Source organism: Ochotona princeps, chromosome 1, assembly GCF_030435755.1.
Source record: "Ochotona princeps isolate mOchPri1 chromosome 1, mOchPri1.hap1, whole genome shotgun sequence".
Taxonomy (NCBI): Eukaryota; Metazoa; Chordata; class Mammalia; order Lagomorpha; family Ochotonidae; genus Ochotona; species Ochotona princeps.
This window is the reverse complement of record NC_080832.1, coordinates 93,543,516-93,563,694: the sequence shown is the minus strand read 5'-3', so window position 1 is coordinate 93,563,694 and position 20,179 is coordinate 93,543,516. Positions and strand designations below refer to the sequence as shown.

General features: G+C 40.9%; 1 protein-coding gene across 2 annotated transcripts in view; it reads left to right on the top strand.

Annotated features, from left to right (window-relative positions):
• The window catches only part of BEND6 (BEN domain containing 6), a 57,720-nt gene that overhangs the window by 36,197 nt on the left and 1,344 nt on the right, over positions 1-20,179 (top strand). For both annotated transcript variants that reach the window (XM_058661959.1, XM_058661966.1), the window contains 3 exons: positions 650-870; positions 8,368-8,560; positions 12,352-12,488. In XM_058661959.1, coding sequence (XP_058517942.1) covers positions 650-870; positions 8,368-8,560; positions 12,352-12,479 — 542 coding nt within the window. In that variant the 3' untranslated portion in view covers positions 12,480-12,488. The remainder of the gene's footprint in view (positions 1-649; positions 871-8,367; positions 8,561-12,351; positions 12,489-20,179) is intronic.

Genomic DNA, 20,179 nt, shown 5'->3' with positions numbered 1-20,179 from the left:
CTGAGGAAACAAACTAGAGGTAACAACAGAGAAGACCATTATACATGGAGGCATAAAAACTTTGTGTAAGTTTCCATTAAAAAAAAAAAAAAAAGGAGACAAAGAGAACATTCAGTTGCTTACCAAAACACATCTTTAATTCCTGACAACAAAGGTTTGGATTGTGGCAGTACATTTTTATAATTTGATAGAATTTGACTCCCTGGCAAACTACACACAGCAGTTGTGGAAAACTGATACAATCTGTGGGAAACAGCTAATTTTATCTTGGCACTTAAACTGGCCTAATGTGAGCTTCTGGAAGGTCACTAATAATAGAATCAGTAATGTCTCCAAACAAGAGATCCAACCCCTTCAGACAGCATTCATGGCAGTTAGAGTAAACTTTTAAAAATGTATTTTTAGTTTCAAAGTAGTGCATATAAGTTTAAATACAACAACAAATGTCTTTAAATTGATTTATTGTTAAGCAAGTATTAAATTGTTTAGTAAAAGGTAATAATGCTCCCAAACACTCTTCTCACTGTTTGTTTTCCAAATGTAGTACATGTTAACAGTTTGTTCCCAGTAGATCTATGCAACATGTCTACAATAAATATGTATCTATCTAACAGTACTTCTAAAGTGTTACTTTTCCTTGCCATTATAGTGTTACCACAGGCAGTCACCCAGTTTGAGGAACTGGTTGGGATGGCAGAGGCCCTGCTGAAAGGTGGAGGAGCCATGTCTACCACTGCGGCCACTCTCTGGAGAGCAACAAACAACTCCTCACCAGATTCGTTTGCCTCAACATGCAGTAATTCTAACTCTAATTCTAGTTCACCTGCTTCCCTGAAGGCTGACGAAGAGCAGCACATTGATGAGAAACAGGTTGGTTGAAACATTTTTCAGCCTCTGAAATATAAAAACAAAATAAGGTTAAAGGGGTAGAAAATGACCATTGTTCTACAGTCAACTTTAGTTTAACACCAATAATATTCTTATTGCATTAAATTATTTTTGTCTTATAATAAAAACTAATATTTCTGAGACAAATGTCTCATTTGGAAAACAAAAGCAAAAGTTTAAAGTATCAAATTATAAGGGTCTTAAACTGCTGACAGGAACTAATACATTAAAGATTATGAAAGTATATACCATTCATTTTAATCCCTGAGTAGCATTCCAAAGAGTGCATGTACCATAACTTCTTTATCTAGTCCTCTTTCAATGGGCATCTAGGTTGTTTCCATGTCTTTGCTATTGTGGTTGTACTGCAATGAATATAAGGATGTAAGTTATCTTCTCATATGTATGTACCACTTCTTTTGGGTATATTCCCAGGAGTAGGGTTGCTGAGTAATATGGTAAATAAAGTTGCAGTTGCCTGAGTGTTCTCCATACTGATTTCCATAGTAGCTGCACCAGTCTACAGTCCCACCAGCAGTGGAGTAAAGTACCTTTTTCACTATCCTCACCAGCAATTGTTATTAGTAGATTTCTGTATATAGACCATTTTCACTGGGGTTAAGTGGAACGTCAAAGTGCTTTTTTTATTTGTATTTCCCTAATTGCTACTGAACTTGAGCATTCTTCCTATGTATATTATCCATTTAAATTTGTGTTTTTGAAAAATGCCTGCTCATTTCCTTCGCCAACTTCTTAATTGGTTTGTTTGTTTTGTCATTGTGTTTCTGGAGCTCTTCGTAGATCCTAGATTTTAGTCCCCTCTGTTGTGTAGTGTGCAAAGATTTTCTTCCACTCCATTGGTTGCTTCATCACTTACTTGATCATCTCCTTTGCTGTGCAGAAGCTTCTTAGTTTGGTGTAGTCCCATTTTATTTTGGCTATGACTGCCTGTCCTTTTGATCACGTTTCTTGGAAGTCTTTGCTTACTCCTATATCTTGTAGAGTGCTTCCTATGTCTTCTTCTAATAGTTTGATGATTTCTGGGTGTAGATTTAGGTCCTTTATCCGTGTACATTTGATCTTTGAATACAGTAAAAGATGGAGGTCTTGTTTCTTTCTTCTGCAGACTGCTATCCAGTTGTCCCAACATTTGTTGAAGAGACCACCACTTTTTCCTGACTTGTTCTCTGTTCTGTTGTTGAAGATTAGTTGGCTGTACATGTGTGGACTCCCTTCTGGGGTTTCTATGCTGTTCCATGGATCTTTCTGTCTGTTTCTGTACCAATACCAGGCTGTTTTGATTATTACTGCCATATAATATGTTCAAAGATCTAGAATTGTGATTCCTCCATCTAGATCCTTCAAGATAGCTTTGGCTATCTGTAGTTTCTTAGGCTTCCAGACATATTTTTATATCACTTTTTTCTAGCTCGTTAAAGAATGTTCTTGGGATTTTGATTGGGATCGCATTGAATCTATATATTACTTTCTGGAATGTGGACATTTTGATGATGTTGACTGTTATCCAGGAACATGGCCTTTTCTCCATCTTTTCAAGTCTTCATCTATTTCTTTTTTCAATGGTTTGTAATTTTCCTCATCGAGGTCTACAATTTACAACAAAGTGGTCCCAACTGGAGACCATTATACAAAATGAAAAAGGCAATCCCAAAAGGACAAATATTGTATGTTCACTCTGATACAAGACAACTTTTATCCATAATACAAAATGAAAAGATATAAAGGTAAACAAGTATACACTTGTAATCTCACAAATGAAGGATGTAATGGAGACCAGAGTACCAGGAAACAAAGAAGATTAACTGTGGGGAACGGGGTGCTGAAGCTGCTCCACAGAATAGGAAAGCTGAATACAAGGGGCTGTGGCAAGATGGCGGCTGGCCCAGGGCCAGGAGGCGGAGCTGGTGTCGCCAGCAGGTAAACAGGAAGTCACAGGGATAGGCTAATGCCCTGGCTGTGATTACTGGCCTATCACGTAGCACCAAGTGGACCCATGGGGAGAAGTGGTTGGACAAGAACGATATAAAAGTAGCCGGTAAAAGCTAGGTGGCGGGCGACGAAGACAGAGACGGGGACAGACTGACGGACGGACGAAAACAACAGATGGACTACGGCGGATGGAGAAATACGGGGACGAGGGAGAAGAAGAACGGGCGGGAGGAAGGGTGCCGGAGAGAGAAAGTGGAAAGGAGGGATACAGACAGAAGCAGTAAAACCTGGACAGAGAAAGATGAGAAAGATGGAGAGAAAGTCTTGGGGGCGACAAGGAGAAAGACTGGGGGAAGAATGAAGGCCGGGCGGCAAAAAAGTTTAGACCAATGGGGACAGAAAAAAGTTTAGACCAATGGGGACAGGAGCAGCTAAGATAAGGGTTTAAACGCAGCCACTTTTGGCAGTGAAGGGTCCAGTTGTGGTTCATGTTTTCCCAGACCCTCAAGAGTGTGGCTCGTCATTTTTAGTGTCGCTGCTGGTTAGCGACAATCAACAGTATGCATCTCCTGAATAAAAAAGCAGGCCCCCGATAAATCTGCTAAATATACCAAGGTAGCAAAATACTACACTCTCTACAACTGCTTAGACCTACAATATCATGACGCATGTAAAGAGCAGAATGCTGGACTCGAGACTACAGTTGAAGTTATTACAAAACACAAGGGACAAAGGAGAGGGAGGACAAGGAGAAAAAGGGAAGAAGCCCTATACCTGCAAAACTGTAAAACGGAAAATAAGAATAAGAAATAGAGAGGCAAAGTGAAAGGAGGAATCCTTGTCCAGGTTTACTCTAGGAAAATGCTTTCAGTGTTATATGTAAGCAGAACTTGTCATTATAGATTCATTGTGGCTTATCTTCATTATAGAAACACAATAGCTATTTTCTATTATTCTGCTAACAGCTTCCTTTCTAAAATTAAAAGCTGGATTTGTTAAACACTTTTTAACCTTTTTTCTTAGTTTGTCTTCCATATGAATATTTACTTGATTAATTTTGGAATGTTAGCCACCTTTGCATTTTCTTGGCATATCCTGTTTGTTACTGATTTTTTTTCTGCTTTCATAGTTAGTTTACAAAAATATTTGATTAAAATATTCATGTATCAGAATCAAGATGGCGAAATAGGGTAAGGACACGTTTAAACGGACGGAAAAACATTTATCAGGATGAAGCAGGGAGGACATATTTCAGGAAATAGGAAAGGGCAGAACAACAGCAGAGGGGTACCTGGAGACTGACAGACACAGCAGTGTGGTGTTGCACTGACTGATACTCCAGCACGGCGATCTGAACTCCACCAGCAGCCAGAACTCCACCAGCAACCAGGTGGAAAGGGACTTTCACTGGGAGCCTGCGAGGTGAACCCAGACAAAGATCTGTCCGTCCTGCTGGTCCGTTTGATTTGACCAGGAGCAGAGACAGAGCAGCAGATCTCAGATGGGCAGTACGAGAACAGGGTGGATTTCATAGCCCAGTCAGCCCCCTAGAGCTGAATTGGGCGCCATTTTGTGTAAGGAGGAAAGGGCAAGGGAAAGGACTGAGCATGAGCTGAGCTGGGAGTGAGCTCATTTCTGATTTGGTAAACTGCAACAACGTGGCATTCTACGGAGTCCACCCAAGACAGGTCTGGGTAGCCATCAGACCTGATGGCCAGCAGATCAGGAACTGTAGTAGTGGTACGTCAGGTGCCATTTTGGGCACTGTGGCAATAGCTTTGGGACTGCAGGGGACAACAGTGCACTGTGCATGTGCTGAGCTCGCAAGAACTCGCTGACATCAGTGAATTGCACTGGTCTTGCAGGAAAATAATACTGACTGTGGCATCATACCGACCAAAATAGGTCCGTGTGGCACCCAGACCTAACGTCCAACAGGTTCTGGCAAGATCAGCACCACCAACAACCTAATTATATAGGATACCTGATGTCTCTCTAATCCCGGGATCTGCTCCAACCAGAAGTGGGAGAACGGTTACAGAAACAACAGTGTAGCCTCAGCACGGTATCACAGTATGTGAAGAGTGGTGAGCCAAGAGCTGGGGCTGTGGAGACCATGGTGGAAATCTGACATAAGAACCCAAACCTGGAACTCACTGGAGGTTGTGGCACAAGTGGCTGCAAGCAAACAGTTGTGTACCAACTGCAATAAGTAAAATTGCATTGTAGCCCTGTGGGTGACACAGCTTAGAAACCTGCCCCAAGGAGAAGACGCTGCTAACCAGAAGTACAATGGCAAACAGCAAATGAAGAGACAAAGACACAATGAATATTATTGAAAACTCCCCTGCAAAGGAGCAAAACCCTATGCCAACCTCAGAGTTAACTGTAGAAGACATCGAGAAAATGGGGGACACAGAATCCATAAGACTGATTTTAAAGATTCTAATCAAAAATGAGAAGCTCATGCAAGAGTTCAAAGAATTTAAGGAAGCAACAAAGCAAATCCAGGCTGGTATATCAGAAATTAAGAACACGGTAGAGCAAATTAAAAGTACAGTGGAGAGTCTCCAAAATAGAATGAAGCAAGTAGAAGAAAGAATCTCAGAATTGGAAGATATTTCCTGTCACCAGGGGGAAGCAAACAAAAAGCTGGAAGCAGAGCTGGATCAGGCCAAAAAAAGTATTCAAGAATTGAAAGACACTATTAACAGGTCAAATAGAAGAGTTATGGGAGTCCCAGAAGGTACAGAAAGAGAAGCTGAGTTCGCAAATGTATTTAATGAAATAATAAAGGAAAATTTCCCTCATCTGGAGAAAGAATTGAGAAATAAGATCCAGGAGGGGCACAGAATTCCCAACAGGCTTGATCAATAGAGATCTTCACCAAGATACATGATCTTCAAGTTCTCTTCAATCAAACATGAGGAAAAGATCCTTAAATGTGCAAGTGAAAAAAATCAGTTGACATATAAAGGAAAACCAATTAAACTCACAGGAGACCTCTCACAGGAAACTCTAGAGGCAAGAAGAGAATGGAGGGACATATTCCAGATTCTAAAAGAAAAAAATTTTCGGCCTAGAATAACATATCCAGCAAAGCTTTCTTTTGTCTTTGAAAATGAAATAAAATTCTTCCACAGTAAAGAAAAGCTAAAAGAATTTGCTTCTTTCAAACCTGCCCTACAAATGATACTTCAAGATGTTCTCTTGGCAGAGAAGAGGAATAGCACCTACCAAAACCAAGGGCAAACGGGAAGAACATCCCAGTAAAATGACAACAGAAGACTAAACCAATGAACAACCCATTCCTACATTTGATCTTAGCCAAAAGGCTGAGAAGCAATGAACAACCCATTCCCAAAATGACAGGACCATAGTAACATCCATGTATATTAAACTCTGAATGTAAATGGCTTAAGCTCAACCAAACATCCTAGATTAGTAGACTGGATTAAAAAACAAAACCCATCTATTTATTGTCTGGAGGAGACACACTTCAACAAAGATAAGCGGAAACTATATCACATGGGTTTTGTTGTTTTCTGTTGATTTCATCTCTTCAAAACACTTTCTTCTGATTAAATCATTCAATTACTCGTAGATCATGCAGTGGCATCATTTTCTTCAAGAAGGTTCTTGATTTTCATTTCCTCAGCTACACATTAGTCATTTAATAGCATGTTATTTAACTTCTTGATGTTGTTAATTTCTTTTTTCTCCCAGATATCGATTTTTTTTTTGTGTGGCTCTTCATTTAAGGAGATGTAGAGTAACTGTGTAATGGAGACTGTCATATCTAGTAACATGTCATTTAACTTTATGGCATTGTAAATTTCTATTTTTCTTTCTATTGTTGATTTTGTATCATGACTTTTCATTTAAGGGGATGTACGATAGCTGTGAAATGGAGACTAACATCCAGATGTGAGGATGCAGTGTGGTATGCATTTCTGCTTCCAGACAAAGATGGACTTACAATGAAACTGTTTACTATATCTTGACAATAGGATGCTGGACTCTCTGCCATTGTCCATGCCCGCAATGATGTACATATGACTGTGTATGAAGAACTATATGTTAGTAATGATATAGAGGAACTAGGTGGGGGGAGAGAATTGGGGAGGGGATAAGAGAATATGGAGCTGTATCATAAAATTATAGCAATAATAATAAAATGTAAAAAAATCTTTAAAAATATTCATGTTATCTTTTTATGAAACTATTTAATCTTCTTTTTATTTCATGTCCTGATCCAGCTGTGTCATCCATATAATGCTAAACTCAGAAAAAGAAATTCAAACATATTTCCTGTTTATTACACTTTGTGAGAATCTTGGAAATGGAAGAGTGCTTTTCTTCCTTGAATGTTTAGAATGTTCTGCAAGTCTGGACCCGCATTTTTGCTTGTGAATTTTGTTCATTGGTTGCTTTGATTTTTCAAATTCTGGCTCAACTTAGTTTATATTTATATTTCCTATGTTATAAAATTCTTGTGTTTTGGTAAATTTGTTTTCAAAATAAGCATTTATCAATGAGAGAAGGTAAACTTCAGCCTCTGAATGCTGGCTGACCACAATTCTTTTTCTAGTTTTCCTAATTTTTGTTCATCAAAACACAGATGCTGAGAAGACAAGAGCTTTGTTGGAATTATCAGCCTGAGAATATATGTCTTCAAAAGCAATAAAGACTAACATTCTAACATTCAGAATAGTTGAATCTTTCTGTATATATTTCCTGTTGCTGTGTAGCAGCTTGTCACTTACTGATTTCAAAGAACACAAATTTATTATCTCGAGGTTCTGTAGGTCAGAAGTCTGGACAGCTGTCACTAGGACAACATCAGGGCATCAACAGGTGCTTTTCTTTCTGCAATCTCTTTCATACAAATTCGAGTTGTGCACAATTCGGTTTCTTGTAGCTGTAGAACTGAGGCCCCCATTTGCTTGCTATTGGCAGCCTGAAGATTATTCCCACTGTAGAAGTGACCACATTTCTTGGTTTGGAGTCCACTTCCACAATGGTCAGGGCCAGCAGTAGCCTGTCAGGTTTCCTTTGTTTTCTATCTCCTTTTTCTGCCTCCATCTTTTACTTTTGAGGACTTGTGTGATTAGACTACACCTAGATAAACCAGTGTCGTCTTCTATCTAAAGGTAGTGAACTTCAATCCAATGTACATAATTTTGTCTTTTGCTGTCAGATATAGCACAACCATAGGTGGACATCTTCAGGAGGCCTCTGTTGTATCTATCACACCTGATTATGAAATGTTGAGGATTAGACTAATCCTTAAAACATCAAATATAGATTACCTGCCAAAAATTTGTATATGTTCTAGAATACATACCTCAAAATATTGAGAATTACATAAAAAATAAAATTTAACTCTAATCCCTGGGATGTAAAATGTATATTAAATGTATATCATGTTAAAGAAGGTTGATTCTGTTTTCTGATGTATCAATAAGTAATATATTTCTCTAGATATCACTTTTATTTCTCTAATCCCTATTATTTTTTGTCTTTTAGTTCAAGATTGAAAAATGGCAGATTGCCCGGTGTAATAAGAGCAAGCCTCAGAAGTTTATTAATGATTTAATGCAAGTACTTTACACAAATGAATATATGGCGACGCATAGCCTGACAGGGGCAAAATCTTCTACTTCAAGGGACAAAGCTGTAAAACCAGCTATGAATCAAAATGAAGTTCAAGAAATCATAGGTGATGATATGGTTGCATGAAATCGTCACATGAATTTTATGAGATATTGTCACATGAATTTGATGTTATCATTCAAGGTCATATAATTTTTTCCATTTTTTAATTTTATCTTTGACCATCTTTACATAGTTAATTAGGGCACAAAGGATCAAGGGCTACAGGAAAGTGGGTAAGACTATCATTTCCACACATTTTTTTCCTATATCTGGAGTAAAGGGGGAGGTAAAGGGAGAAACCCCAGCCAGTCTCCCACCCATCCCAGGTCCCCGATGTCGGGCATGCTCCGAGGGTCTTGCTCAAGTGGTTTTGATAGTTCAACAGTTGTGAATTGCTGCCAGTCTTGGAATTCCAAGCACGAAGAAATCCCTGAAGAATCCACTGCTTGACATAGTCCATCTTAGAGTCTCCGTTTGCCCTGTTTGTTCACTGCCAACATATGGCTGAGGTAGTTGATTGATTTGTTCTGTCCTCTGTCTTTTCATGGTTAGGGATATGAGTTCGGCAGTTCGATTGAGGTGATCCCTAAAGAAACTTTGTCTGAGGTGAACCCAGACCAGGTTCTTGTGTGTACTTGCAAGTACGGGGCTCAGTACAGTCCATTACCCCAATCAGCTGGTGGTTGCAATTGCTGGGTCAGTTCTGTTTCCAGCCCTATCTTCCACTTGAACCAATGGTTGTTGCAGTCCACCCTGATTCTGCCCAGCACACACTTGGCCCTCACATAAACCAGTGGAAGTTGCAGCCTAGTCAGAGCGACCCACGATAACCCTCATCAGGCCCAACCCCTATCCTGGTTCCTGTGCTTGCCATTATGTGCAGCAGACTAGTACAGTCTGTCCCACTCCCACTCAGCTCTCATACATGTCAATGGGCATTGAAGCCTAGTTCAACCCAACCAGCTCCACTATCCAGCCCTGACACTTGATGTTGGGTGGCCTTCTGTCTAGCCACCCCTGCCCCTGTCCTGGTTTTCGTGCCCTCCAGTGGGAGTGGTAACCCAAAAGGGAGGAGCCCACTATTTCCCTTTCTTTACAGGTAAGTGATGGCACGCTCCTTGGTCACACCTAGCTTAGTCCATCCTCACCCCAACTCTTGAGCTAACCAGTGGGGCTAGTATTTCCACAGGGTTTGGCCCACACATCCCCCACAGAATCTACCTCCAGATATGGCTCTCTCGTGTGCTAGTTAATGTCATGACCCTGCCTAATGTGACCCGTCTCCTGATCCATCATCATGTCAGGTAATAGGATATGACCCTGATAGACAAGCCCCGAGCCTTAGCTTTTGCATGGACTGGTGTTCGGTGGTCAGCTTTGTTCAGTGGTTACAAGTTCTACACAGGATTTAAAGGAGTTTGGTATATCAGTCTTATCCATAAAGATCATCCAGTCCCTCTCCTCCAACCTACCAGGTCTCATTACCCTCATTTATGTTCAAAGTTACTCTGTCATTGGGAATCTTTAGGATTGAGTCACATCCCAGAAGCACAGTGGGCTCAACATGGAGCTGCCTAAGCAACCATTCAAAGAACCAAAACCCCAGAGCTCGCCACCAGACCCCAAGGTCACCCCCTCCCCAATCCCATCCACCACCACGCAATGATGGTGATGGGTGGGGCCCAGGCCCACCCATTTCTACAGACTTCCCCCTTCAGTGTAACTCACCATGAAGGGCACAGTCTCAGTCTTTGGAGCTCGGGCAGGCCCGGGGACAGCACACCACGTATACGCAGTGGCTGGAATCAGGGCTCCGAGCACGGAGATGATCCCAGGCTAGCACCCACCAGCAGCCAACGGGCTGCTGGAAGTTTTTTTCAGGTCATGTCATTCTTACATGACCTTTTTTGTTGGTTATTTTTTGTTTTAATTTGAAAAGCAGAGTTAGAGAAACAGGGAAACAGAGACTCTTCCATCTGCCAATTCACTCCCTAAATGACCTCAACAGCTGAAGCTGGAGTTAGGCTAGTTTGAAGCCAGGAACTATAAGCTTCTTCCTATAATCTTCTCCCACATGGATGCAGAGACCCAAGCAACTGGGCCATCCTACACGGCTTTCCCAGGCACATTACCAGGGAGCTGCATCAAAAGTAGAGCAGACAGGATGTTAAATCAGCAACCATGGATTGCTAGTGCCACAAGTAGAGCCTTAATGTACTGTGCTATCACACCAGCCCCAACCTTATGTTTTTGTCATGGAAAAACCCTAAGATAGTCTAAAACACTCATTAAATATGGGAAAATTGGACCTGGCGCGGTGGCTTAGAACCTAAAGTCCTCACCTTGAACGCACCAGGATCCCATATGGGTGCTGGTTCTAATCCCGGTGGTCCCACTTCCCATCCAGCTCTCTGCTTGTAGCCTGGGAAAGCAGTCGAGGACCCTGCACCCATGTGGGCGACCCATGTGGAAGAGGTTCCAGGCTCCTGGGTTCGAGTCAGCGCAGCACCAGCCTTTACGGTCACTTGGGGAATGAATGAATCATCAGATGGAAGATCTTCCTCTCTGTCTCTCCTCCTCTCTGTATATCTGACTTTGCAATAAGACTAAAGTAAATCTAAAAAGAGTGGGAAAATTTATAGAGAAATTTTACATTAAAATGGTTAAAATCAAACCAAATTTTAAGACTAAAAAGTTGAGTTAATTTATAACTTTAGAAAGTAAATTTTCAAGTTTTTAAAGTGTTCAATAAGTGTTTATATCTTTTTTATCTTTCTTCTTTTGATATTAGCCATCATTATTTATCTTAGAAAGATAGAGGTCAAACTGAATATCCAAATTTATGATTTTTACATTAATGAATCTCTTTAAATATAATCTAGATTATCCAATTAGGTTTTTTTTTTTGCAAGTATTCAACAGATTTAGGCATTCTCTGAACCCAAACTCTACAAGTATTATTTTATAGTTAGGAAAGTATCAGTCACAATCTGGTTATCTCAACTGAGGTTAAGAATGGATGAAAATAAATGCCTGGGTCCGGTGCGATGGCGTAGTGCTTTAAGTCCTCACCATGCACGCACCGGGATACCATATGGGTGCCAGTTCTAATCCCGGCAGCCCCGCTTCCCATCCAGCTCCCTGCTTGCGGCCTGGGAAAGCAGTCGAGGACAACCCAAAGCCTTGGGACCCTGCACCCGCGTGGGAGACCCGGAAGAGCTCCTGGCTCCTAGCTTCAGATTGGCTCAGCTTAAGCCATTGCGACCACTTGGGGAGTGAACCATTGGACGTAAGATCTTCCTCTCTGTCTCTCCTTTTCTCTGTATATCTGCCTTTCCAATAAAAATAAATAAATCTTTAAAAAAATAAGAAAATAAATGCCTGCCACTTTGGAGCAAGATTTAGAGTTCACAGCAAGTAATAGTATTAAAGTTAATTGGTGCTGCAGAAAGGCAAATATGTGTGTTCTCAGTTTTTTAAAGATTGGTATATTTGTTTGAAAGTTGGTATTACAGAGATAGAGAAGGAAAGCTCTTCCATCCAATGGGCCACTCCCCAGATTGTCAGAGCAGCCATACATGAAGTGGCACCCACGTGGGATGCCAGCATCACGGACAGTGGCTTTACCCACCATAATAGCATTGGCCCCACTCTCAGTTTGTAATAGAGATGTTCTGGTATCTCTTGCTTGAATGTGAAAAGTCTGCTTATAGATCCACCTATTAAACATTGTGGAAACCTGGGCTACTTGTGTAAAATGCATATGAAATTTTAATGTAGGATGCTTGATGCTTTACCCAAGTTCATATACTAAGATACAAACCCTTCAAACAATGTTTTTATTGTTTTTTACAGGTGTAACAAAACAGTTATTTCCAAATACAGATGATGTTTCAATTAGGAGAATGATAGGGCAAAAGCTAAACAACTGTACCAAGAAGCCAAATGTAAGCAAAAATCTTAATTCTCAGGATATTAAGTAGATCATTTTGGTAAGTGTTTTAAGTCCTTCAACCCTTTCACCATTGCAAGATAATACTGTCATGTTTTAGATGTTGAAGAACCTTTTCCAGATACTCTGTTAGATGACACCAGTGACCTGTGAAATGCTGAAAGTGTTACTGAATATGGTAGTGGGATTGGGAAAAAGACTGAGAAATCCAAGTTCAGTTATGTAGGTTTTCCTTACATAGATCCTCTCAAATGTTTTTATATACTTTTACTGTTCTCATGTGCACCAGAAATCTCTAAAAAGACCATAGAGTAACTAGTGCTCTCCAAAGGTATTCAGAAACGTTTCTTTACAGAACAGACGTTAACTTGGGGCTAGGGTTCAAAGAAGGCAAAGGAGGAACCCATGACAATTCAGGAAAGGCTTCTTTAGAACACAGGAGGTTCAGACCTTTGGGAGGTCTCTGATGAACTTACAGCTGGAGACAGTAGGCTGACATGCGTACCAGCTACTGGCCACAAATCTTGCAGCGTCTCCACCATCCTCCATGCTGCTTCACTTTGTTTCTTTAATTTGTTTATGTATTTATTTATTTATGTCTCTAAGGCAGAGAAAAGGAAATGAGAGACAGACACAGAGACCTCTCCCATCCTTCTGGTTCATTCCCCCAAATATTCATAAAAGCTAGGAGTGAAACAAAATGAAGCCAGGAGCCCAGAACTCAACCTGGGTCTGCGTGGCAGGTACCCAAGTACTTGAACTGTCACCTGATACCTCCCACACTGAGCATCAACAGAAACCTGGGATTGGAAGCAGGGCTGGGACTCAACCCTGGACACACCATGGTGTATGGGATGTGGGCTTGCTCTATGTCTTGTCTTTCACTTTACATCAAACATCTAGCCTTTCTCACTGGCTTCAAACCTTGAAATAATTGTTACAATTCAATATAGATTTTGCCAAGATATTTTAATTTTATTAACAAAAAAGTTTTTCGTGAGAGTTTTGAAGACAATATACATTTAGGGTTTTTTGTTTGTTTGTTTCTTATGATATGGTTCCATAGATCTGGGATTTCCGTCCCCTCCTTTCCAAGTCCCGTCCCTCCCATTGATTGCCCCCATATCATTACAGTAAAATAGTCCTTCATAAACAGTACTAAGTCCGTCATCATGCTCTTTTAATTTATCCTGACATTGTAGGTATGGACAATGGTAGAGAATCCATCATCCTATTGTCAAGATATATTTAACAGTTTCATGGGGAGTCCATCTTTGATTTGGAAGAAGAGATGCACACTGCACCGTATCCTCACATCTGGATATGATAGTCTCTATCACACAGTTATTATACATTCCATTAAATGAAAAGCCATAAAATAAAATCAATAATAGGAAGAAAAATAGGAAATATACAACAACATAGAGTTCTATAACATGCTACTGAATAACCAATGTGTCACTGAAGAACCAAAGAAGAAAATCAAAAACCTTCTTGAAGCAAATGGTGATCTTTCTTTTCTTTTTTCTTTAGAAAATATACTTTATAGTTAGGGTTGGCCTCAGGTAATACTGTGAAGTGGAATTTTGTGTCTGCTTTAGCAGCCCAGCATCATGATGCTTTCATTTGTCCTTACCCTTCTTTCCCTAATATTGAGATGAAAATATACTTGTGTTATTAATATTTTCATTGATTAATAAAGACAAATGGATGACAAGTGAGGGTGAAATCCATCATCAGCATCCATTTTTCTCTTCCATTTACTTTTCTTTTCTACTTTTGACTTTTCTTTACGATCTTCTGCATCTCTTGGCCTCTTTGATATCATTTTAGTACTTCTCCATTTTCTTCTGATTCTGTTTCTTTTTTTTTTATTCTAGTAGGGCTTGGTACAGTAGCTTAGTTGCTAAGGTCCTCACCTTGCATGTGCCAGGATCCCATAAGGGCACCAGTTTGTATCCCGGCTGTTACACTTCCCATGCAGCTCCCTGCTTGTGGCCTGGGAAAGCAGTTGAGGATGACCCAAAACCTTGGGACCCTGCACCCAAAACAGGGTCCTGGCTCCTGGCTCCTGGCTTTGGATCAACTCAGCTCTGGCTGTTGTGGCCACACGGGGAGTGAACCAACAGTTGGTAAATTTTTCTCTCTGTCTCTCTTATCTCTATAAATCTGAATTTTCAAGAAAATAAACATAAATCTTTTTGAATTTTTATAATTTTTTTAATCTGTTTATCTGAGTGAGAGAGAGAGATTGCTCATCTACCAGATGCCTTCCTACATGACAACAGTGGCAATAGTCCGGAGGCCAAAGCCAGAAGCAGAGCTCAACCAGGTCTCTTGTGTGGCTTTGAGGCAGCAATTCCCTGAGCCAGCACCTGTTGCCTTCAAGGGTGTACATAAAGGTGAAGCCGGAATCAGGAACAGGGCAACTGACTGTGTTTTAAATTGAATATATAACTGCATGTAATGTACCAGTTCATCCCCATTCCTACCTATTAGGGAATAACACCCTCATCCTCTTCACAGGTCCCTTAACTCCTTTGTTATACTGCTAAGTCAATCTCCAATGAGAGTTTACCATAGTTTCTCTTATTTAAAAAATATACTACTGGGCCCAGCACGATAGCATAGTGGTTAAAGTCCTTGCCTTGAACGCACTGGGATCCCATATGGGCGCTGTTTCTAATCCCAGCAGCCCTGCTTCCATCCAGCTCCCTGCTATGGCCTGGGAAAGCAGTCGAGGACAACCCAAAGCTTTGGGACCCTGCACCCACATGGGAGACTGGGAGGAAACTCCTGGCTCCTGGCTTTGGATTGGCTCAGCTCCAACCATTGCAGCCACTTGGGGAGTGAACCATATCCGGAAGGTTTTCCTCTCTGTCTGTCCTCCTCTCTGTATATCTGCTTTTCCAATAAAAATAAGTAAATCTTAATATATATATGTATGTATATATATATATATATATATATATATATATATATATATATATATTACTTACAACAACTGCAATGGGAATATTTCCCTTGAGTTATACATATTTGTAGACTGGCTGAAAGAATTAGAGACAATAAAGATATTTGCATCGTCTTTCTCCCTAAATGTCTATAAATTTCAAAAAACTTTCTGGTCATGGGATAACTACTTAAATGGGCTCTTAAGACTTCTCATTTTGACAAGAGGTCACCCAGTCACCCAAGTCCCTTTTCTATTTGGAGGACTTGTAGCTATCCTTAGAGCCTCCTGTAGTACACAGAGCTCTGCAAAGCATTCAGGTCTCATAACCTTTGACTTTTTAATATCTCAGACCACCAAGATACAAAACTCTGACCATATCAGCTAGCAGGTTGTTCAAGAAATGAAAGTTAAAGTTTATGTTAATTTTGCTTTCATTTGCCAGCACTAGTGCTACTCAACCACCTCACTACAGCAATAATTAACATGGGTGAGAGTGGGAAACCTTCAGTATGAGCCAGCACACTCTGTGCCTTCTGGGGCTTTGATTTGTAAAGCCACATTGCTTAGACTGGAAATGCCTGTATTTTTTTTACAATTTTAAAAAATATATTTATTTTAAAGACAAGAGTGACAGAGACATAGAGGCAGAGAAGGAGACATCTTTTATCCACTGGTTCACCCTTAAATGGCCACAGCAGGTGAGGATGCGTCAGGCTGAAGCCAGGAGAATGAACTCCCTCTGAATCTCCCACATGTGTGCAAGGACTCAAGTACTCAGGCCATCTCCTACTGCCTTCCCAGGAACATTAAATGCCTGTATTTTGAGTCACAGAAGGAGGCGGAGAAGGCCAAATGCTTACAATGCTTAGGAAATTATGTCTTCCACTTCCTACCCTGTTCCCCTGCCTAATGCATATAATGGAATGGAATGTTTTTCATTGAAAGTATCTTTCATTTTAAATCTCATTGAACTCAGAGTATTTCAAAAGGGTGTGGGAAGATAATGCTGAGAAACTGGGTCACCTACAACCTCGGTGTTGGATGAATTAGTCTGATATAGCACCATCTAGTGGAATGCTGCTGTATTTTTTCTCTTCTTGGTGGTTTAACTCACAGATTAAGATGACTACAGCCAGATCCTGCCCAGTCCTATCACCAAAAAAATTTCTGGAAAAACAGCTGTACTACATGAACTATTAAGGATATGACTCAAGGGCTCGGCAGCGTGGCCTGGTGGCTAAGGTCCTCGCCTTGATCCCATATGGCCGCTGGTTCTGGTCCCGGCAGCTCCACTTCCTATCTCTCCTCCTCTCAGTATATCTGACTTTGTAATAAAAATAAAATAAATCTTAAAAAAAAAGGATATGACTCAAAACCATGTGGATGCAGAGTTGCCATGCAACCAAGAGGCTGAGAAGCCGCCACCAATAGTCCCTGTGGTCAGCTCTGCCCTCCACCCTGGGCTGAGCTGAGGTTGCTGCCTGTAGCTTCAGGGCAAATGTTTCACAGTTAAAGCTCATTTCTCCAAAGGTCAGAGCTAAAGAGTATTCCTCCTCTTTTTTTCATCTTTTCTCTCTCATTTCTGAGATTGCCTTCAAGGTGCCTGCAGCTCTCACTTGCTAAGAGTTTGATGTTATAGGATGCTGTACTCTGCCACTGTCCATACTACCATGTCAGGATACACTTAAGTAGCAGAATGATGAACTTATGGTTGATGATGAAGGACTATCCTATTGTAGTGTTATAGGGGAAATCAGTGGAGGGTGGAGACGTGGAGAAGGGAAATCCCAGGGTCTATGGAACTATATTATAAAATTATAAAACAAACACATTTTTAACAAACAGATGTTATCAATCTTTTGGCCTTCCTCTAACATAGCATTACCTATATGTTTATTATAACTTAATGGTCCAATCTGTGTTGCTCAAATGGAGAATGGGAGGAGGGGATTATCTGACCCTTTCTCCTATTAGGGGACATTTGGAAATGCTTGGAGTTAATTTTGATTGTCACAGCTGGGTGATATTCCTGGCATCCAGTGGAAAGAGACCAGAAACATGACTAAACAATCCTCGGGAAATAATCACCTGCTCTTCTCTTCCTCTTTTGCCCCCACCTCCTAGTCCTCTGTCCCACCATCCCACTAGCTCCCCCTAACACATACATCTAGTCTGAAAATGGCATTAAGTGCCATGCTTGAAAGACCCTGATATATTACAGTTTCTTTAGTTTGGAGATCATAAAACTAAAATCTAAAAGTGATTAAGTAATCAAAGTCGTATGATTGCAACACTAGCTAGCCAACGCCAGCATGTGGTTCTCTGTGTTTCTCGTTGTATTAGTCATGATTTTTGAGAGAAACAAAATCAATTTGTGTGTGTGTATGTGTAAGAGAAAGAGAAATATTGTACTGCATTGGCTTCTGCAATTCTGGGGCCTGGCAAGACTAGAAATGAAAGGCTGGCCACCAGGCAGGCGGACCACCAGACTGGCAGCCCAGAAAAGAGCTGATGCTGATGATGTCTTGAGTCCTAAAGGCAGCTTGGAGCAAAATTCCTTTTTGCTCAGGGACCCTTGGTCTTTAAGGCCTTGAACTGTTTGGAAGAGGCTTCTTAAAGTCTATTAAATGTTAATCACATCTAAAAATACTTGACAGCAGTGTCTAGACTGGCCGGTAATTGAGTAAGCACCATGGCCAGCCAAGTTGATACATGAAATTAATCATCACATTTATCTGATGTGTTGGGGACAGAACATCTGGTTGGAACACCCACTCTGCCTACCAGTGCCAGTTTGTGTCCTGGCTACTCCACTTCCCATGCATCTCGCTGCTTGTGGCCTGGAAAAGCAGTAGATGGTGGCACAAAACCTTGGGACCCTGTACCCACATGGATATAAAGCTCCTGGCTCTTGGCTTCGAATTAGGTCAACTCCAGCCGTTGAGGCCATTTGGGTAGTGAACCAGCAGATGAAAGATTTTTTTATCTCTCCTTATTTCTGCACATTGACCTTTCCAGCAAAAATAAGTAAATAAATTTTTAAAAACAACAACTCAATTTGGGATACCCCATCTCAGACCAGAGTGCCTGCTTTGTGTCTAACTCCAGTTCTTGTCTGGTTTCCTGACAACATATACACTGGAGAAGGCAGGTGATTGCTCAGATTTGGGGATCCATGCCTGCAGGAGACCTGGGCTCTTCTGGATCCCACCCCGGGCCTAGCTGTGTGGGCATCTGGGCAGTGAACCAGTGAATGGAAGGTCTCGCTCATGACTCTCTGCCTCTACCTTTCAAATAAAAGGAAAATAAATGGAGACAAAGTTTGAGAAAAAACCCCACTAATGTGTCAACAAGAAGTTTTAATCCTGAACATCTGCTTGACAAGAAATAAATTATGAAAACTATAATATTTAAAAGGTAACAAATTTCTGTGATAACACGTATTGCAGGAAAAAAATTACAGTAATTTTAAAGAGTTTATTTATGTTAAACTAATTGAAAGGTAGAGTGTTAGAGAGAGGGGGAAATCTCTTTCTTCTACAAGGTCACTCCCCAAATATTTACAATAGCCAGGGCTGGGCCAGACCAAAGCTAGGAGCCTGAGCTCCTATGTTTGTGGCAAGGGTCCCAACATTTAAACCATTGTCTCCTGACACATGGGAAGCTGGATTGGAAGTAGAGTAACTGAGACTCAAACTGACACACTGATAAGGAATGCAAGCATCCCATGCAGCAGCTTAACTGCTGCACCGCAGTGACCACCTCGTACGCAATGTTTTTGCTAAACATAGACTGTCTCCTACTATATCTTATCAAAAATTATCTTTCAGGACTGGCATTGTGGTGCAGTGGGTTAAGCTACCACCTGTGACGCTTGCATCACTTATGAGTACCATTTTGAACACTGGCTGTTCTACGTCCCATCCAGATCCCCATTAATGTAACTGGACAGCAACAGAAGATGGCCCAAGTGCCTGGGCTATAAAGGAGGGAGAGCCAAAATAAGCTCCTGGCTCCTGGCTTCAATGTGGCCCAGCCCCAGCCACCCATTTGGAGAGAAAAGCAGCAGATGGAGATCTCTGTTTCTTTCTTTCTGTCATCCTCTAATTCTGCTTTTCAAATAAGGAAAATTGTTTCATTGCTTTTTGTTTTTCCATTTGACAGCTTGCAGGTATTTCTTTCACATTTGACTCTATAATACCAACTAATTTGTAGGATTGTTATCAAATTTAGAGAAATGCTTTCGAGTTTCTTTCCTATCTGATGCACAAATTTTCAGGGCATTTCAGATGTTCAGTAAAATGAGTGCTCTTAAATATTCTTTCAATTGGGCCTGGCGCAGTGGCCTAGCAGCTAAAGTCCTTGCCTTGAACGCACTGGGATCCCATATGGGCGCTGTTTCCAATCCTGGCAGCCCCGCTTCCCGTCCAGTTCCCTTCTATGGCCTGGGAATGCAGTCAAGGATGGCCCAAAGCTTTGGGACCCTGCACTCACGTGGGAGACCTAGAGGAAGCTCTAGGCTCCTGGCTTTGGATTGGCTCAGCTCCAGCCATTGGGTCACTTGGGGAGTGAATCATTGGATGGAAGATCTTCCTCTCTGTCTCTCTTCCTCTCTGTATATCTGCCTTTCCAATAAGAAATAAATAAATCTTAATTACATAAATAAATCTTTAAAAATATATTCTTTCAATTGACCACAATCCAAGTATGCCTAGGAGATTTCCCAAACTGAGATGACCAGCAATAACATAATGATACAAACAAGAGAACACAGA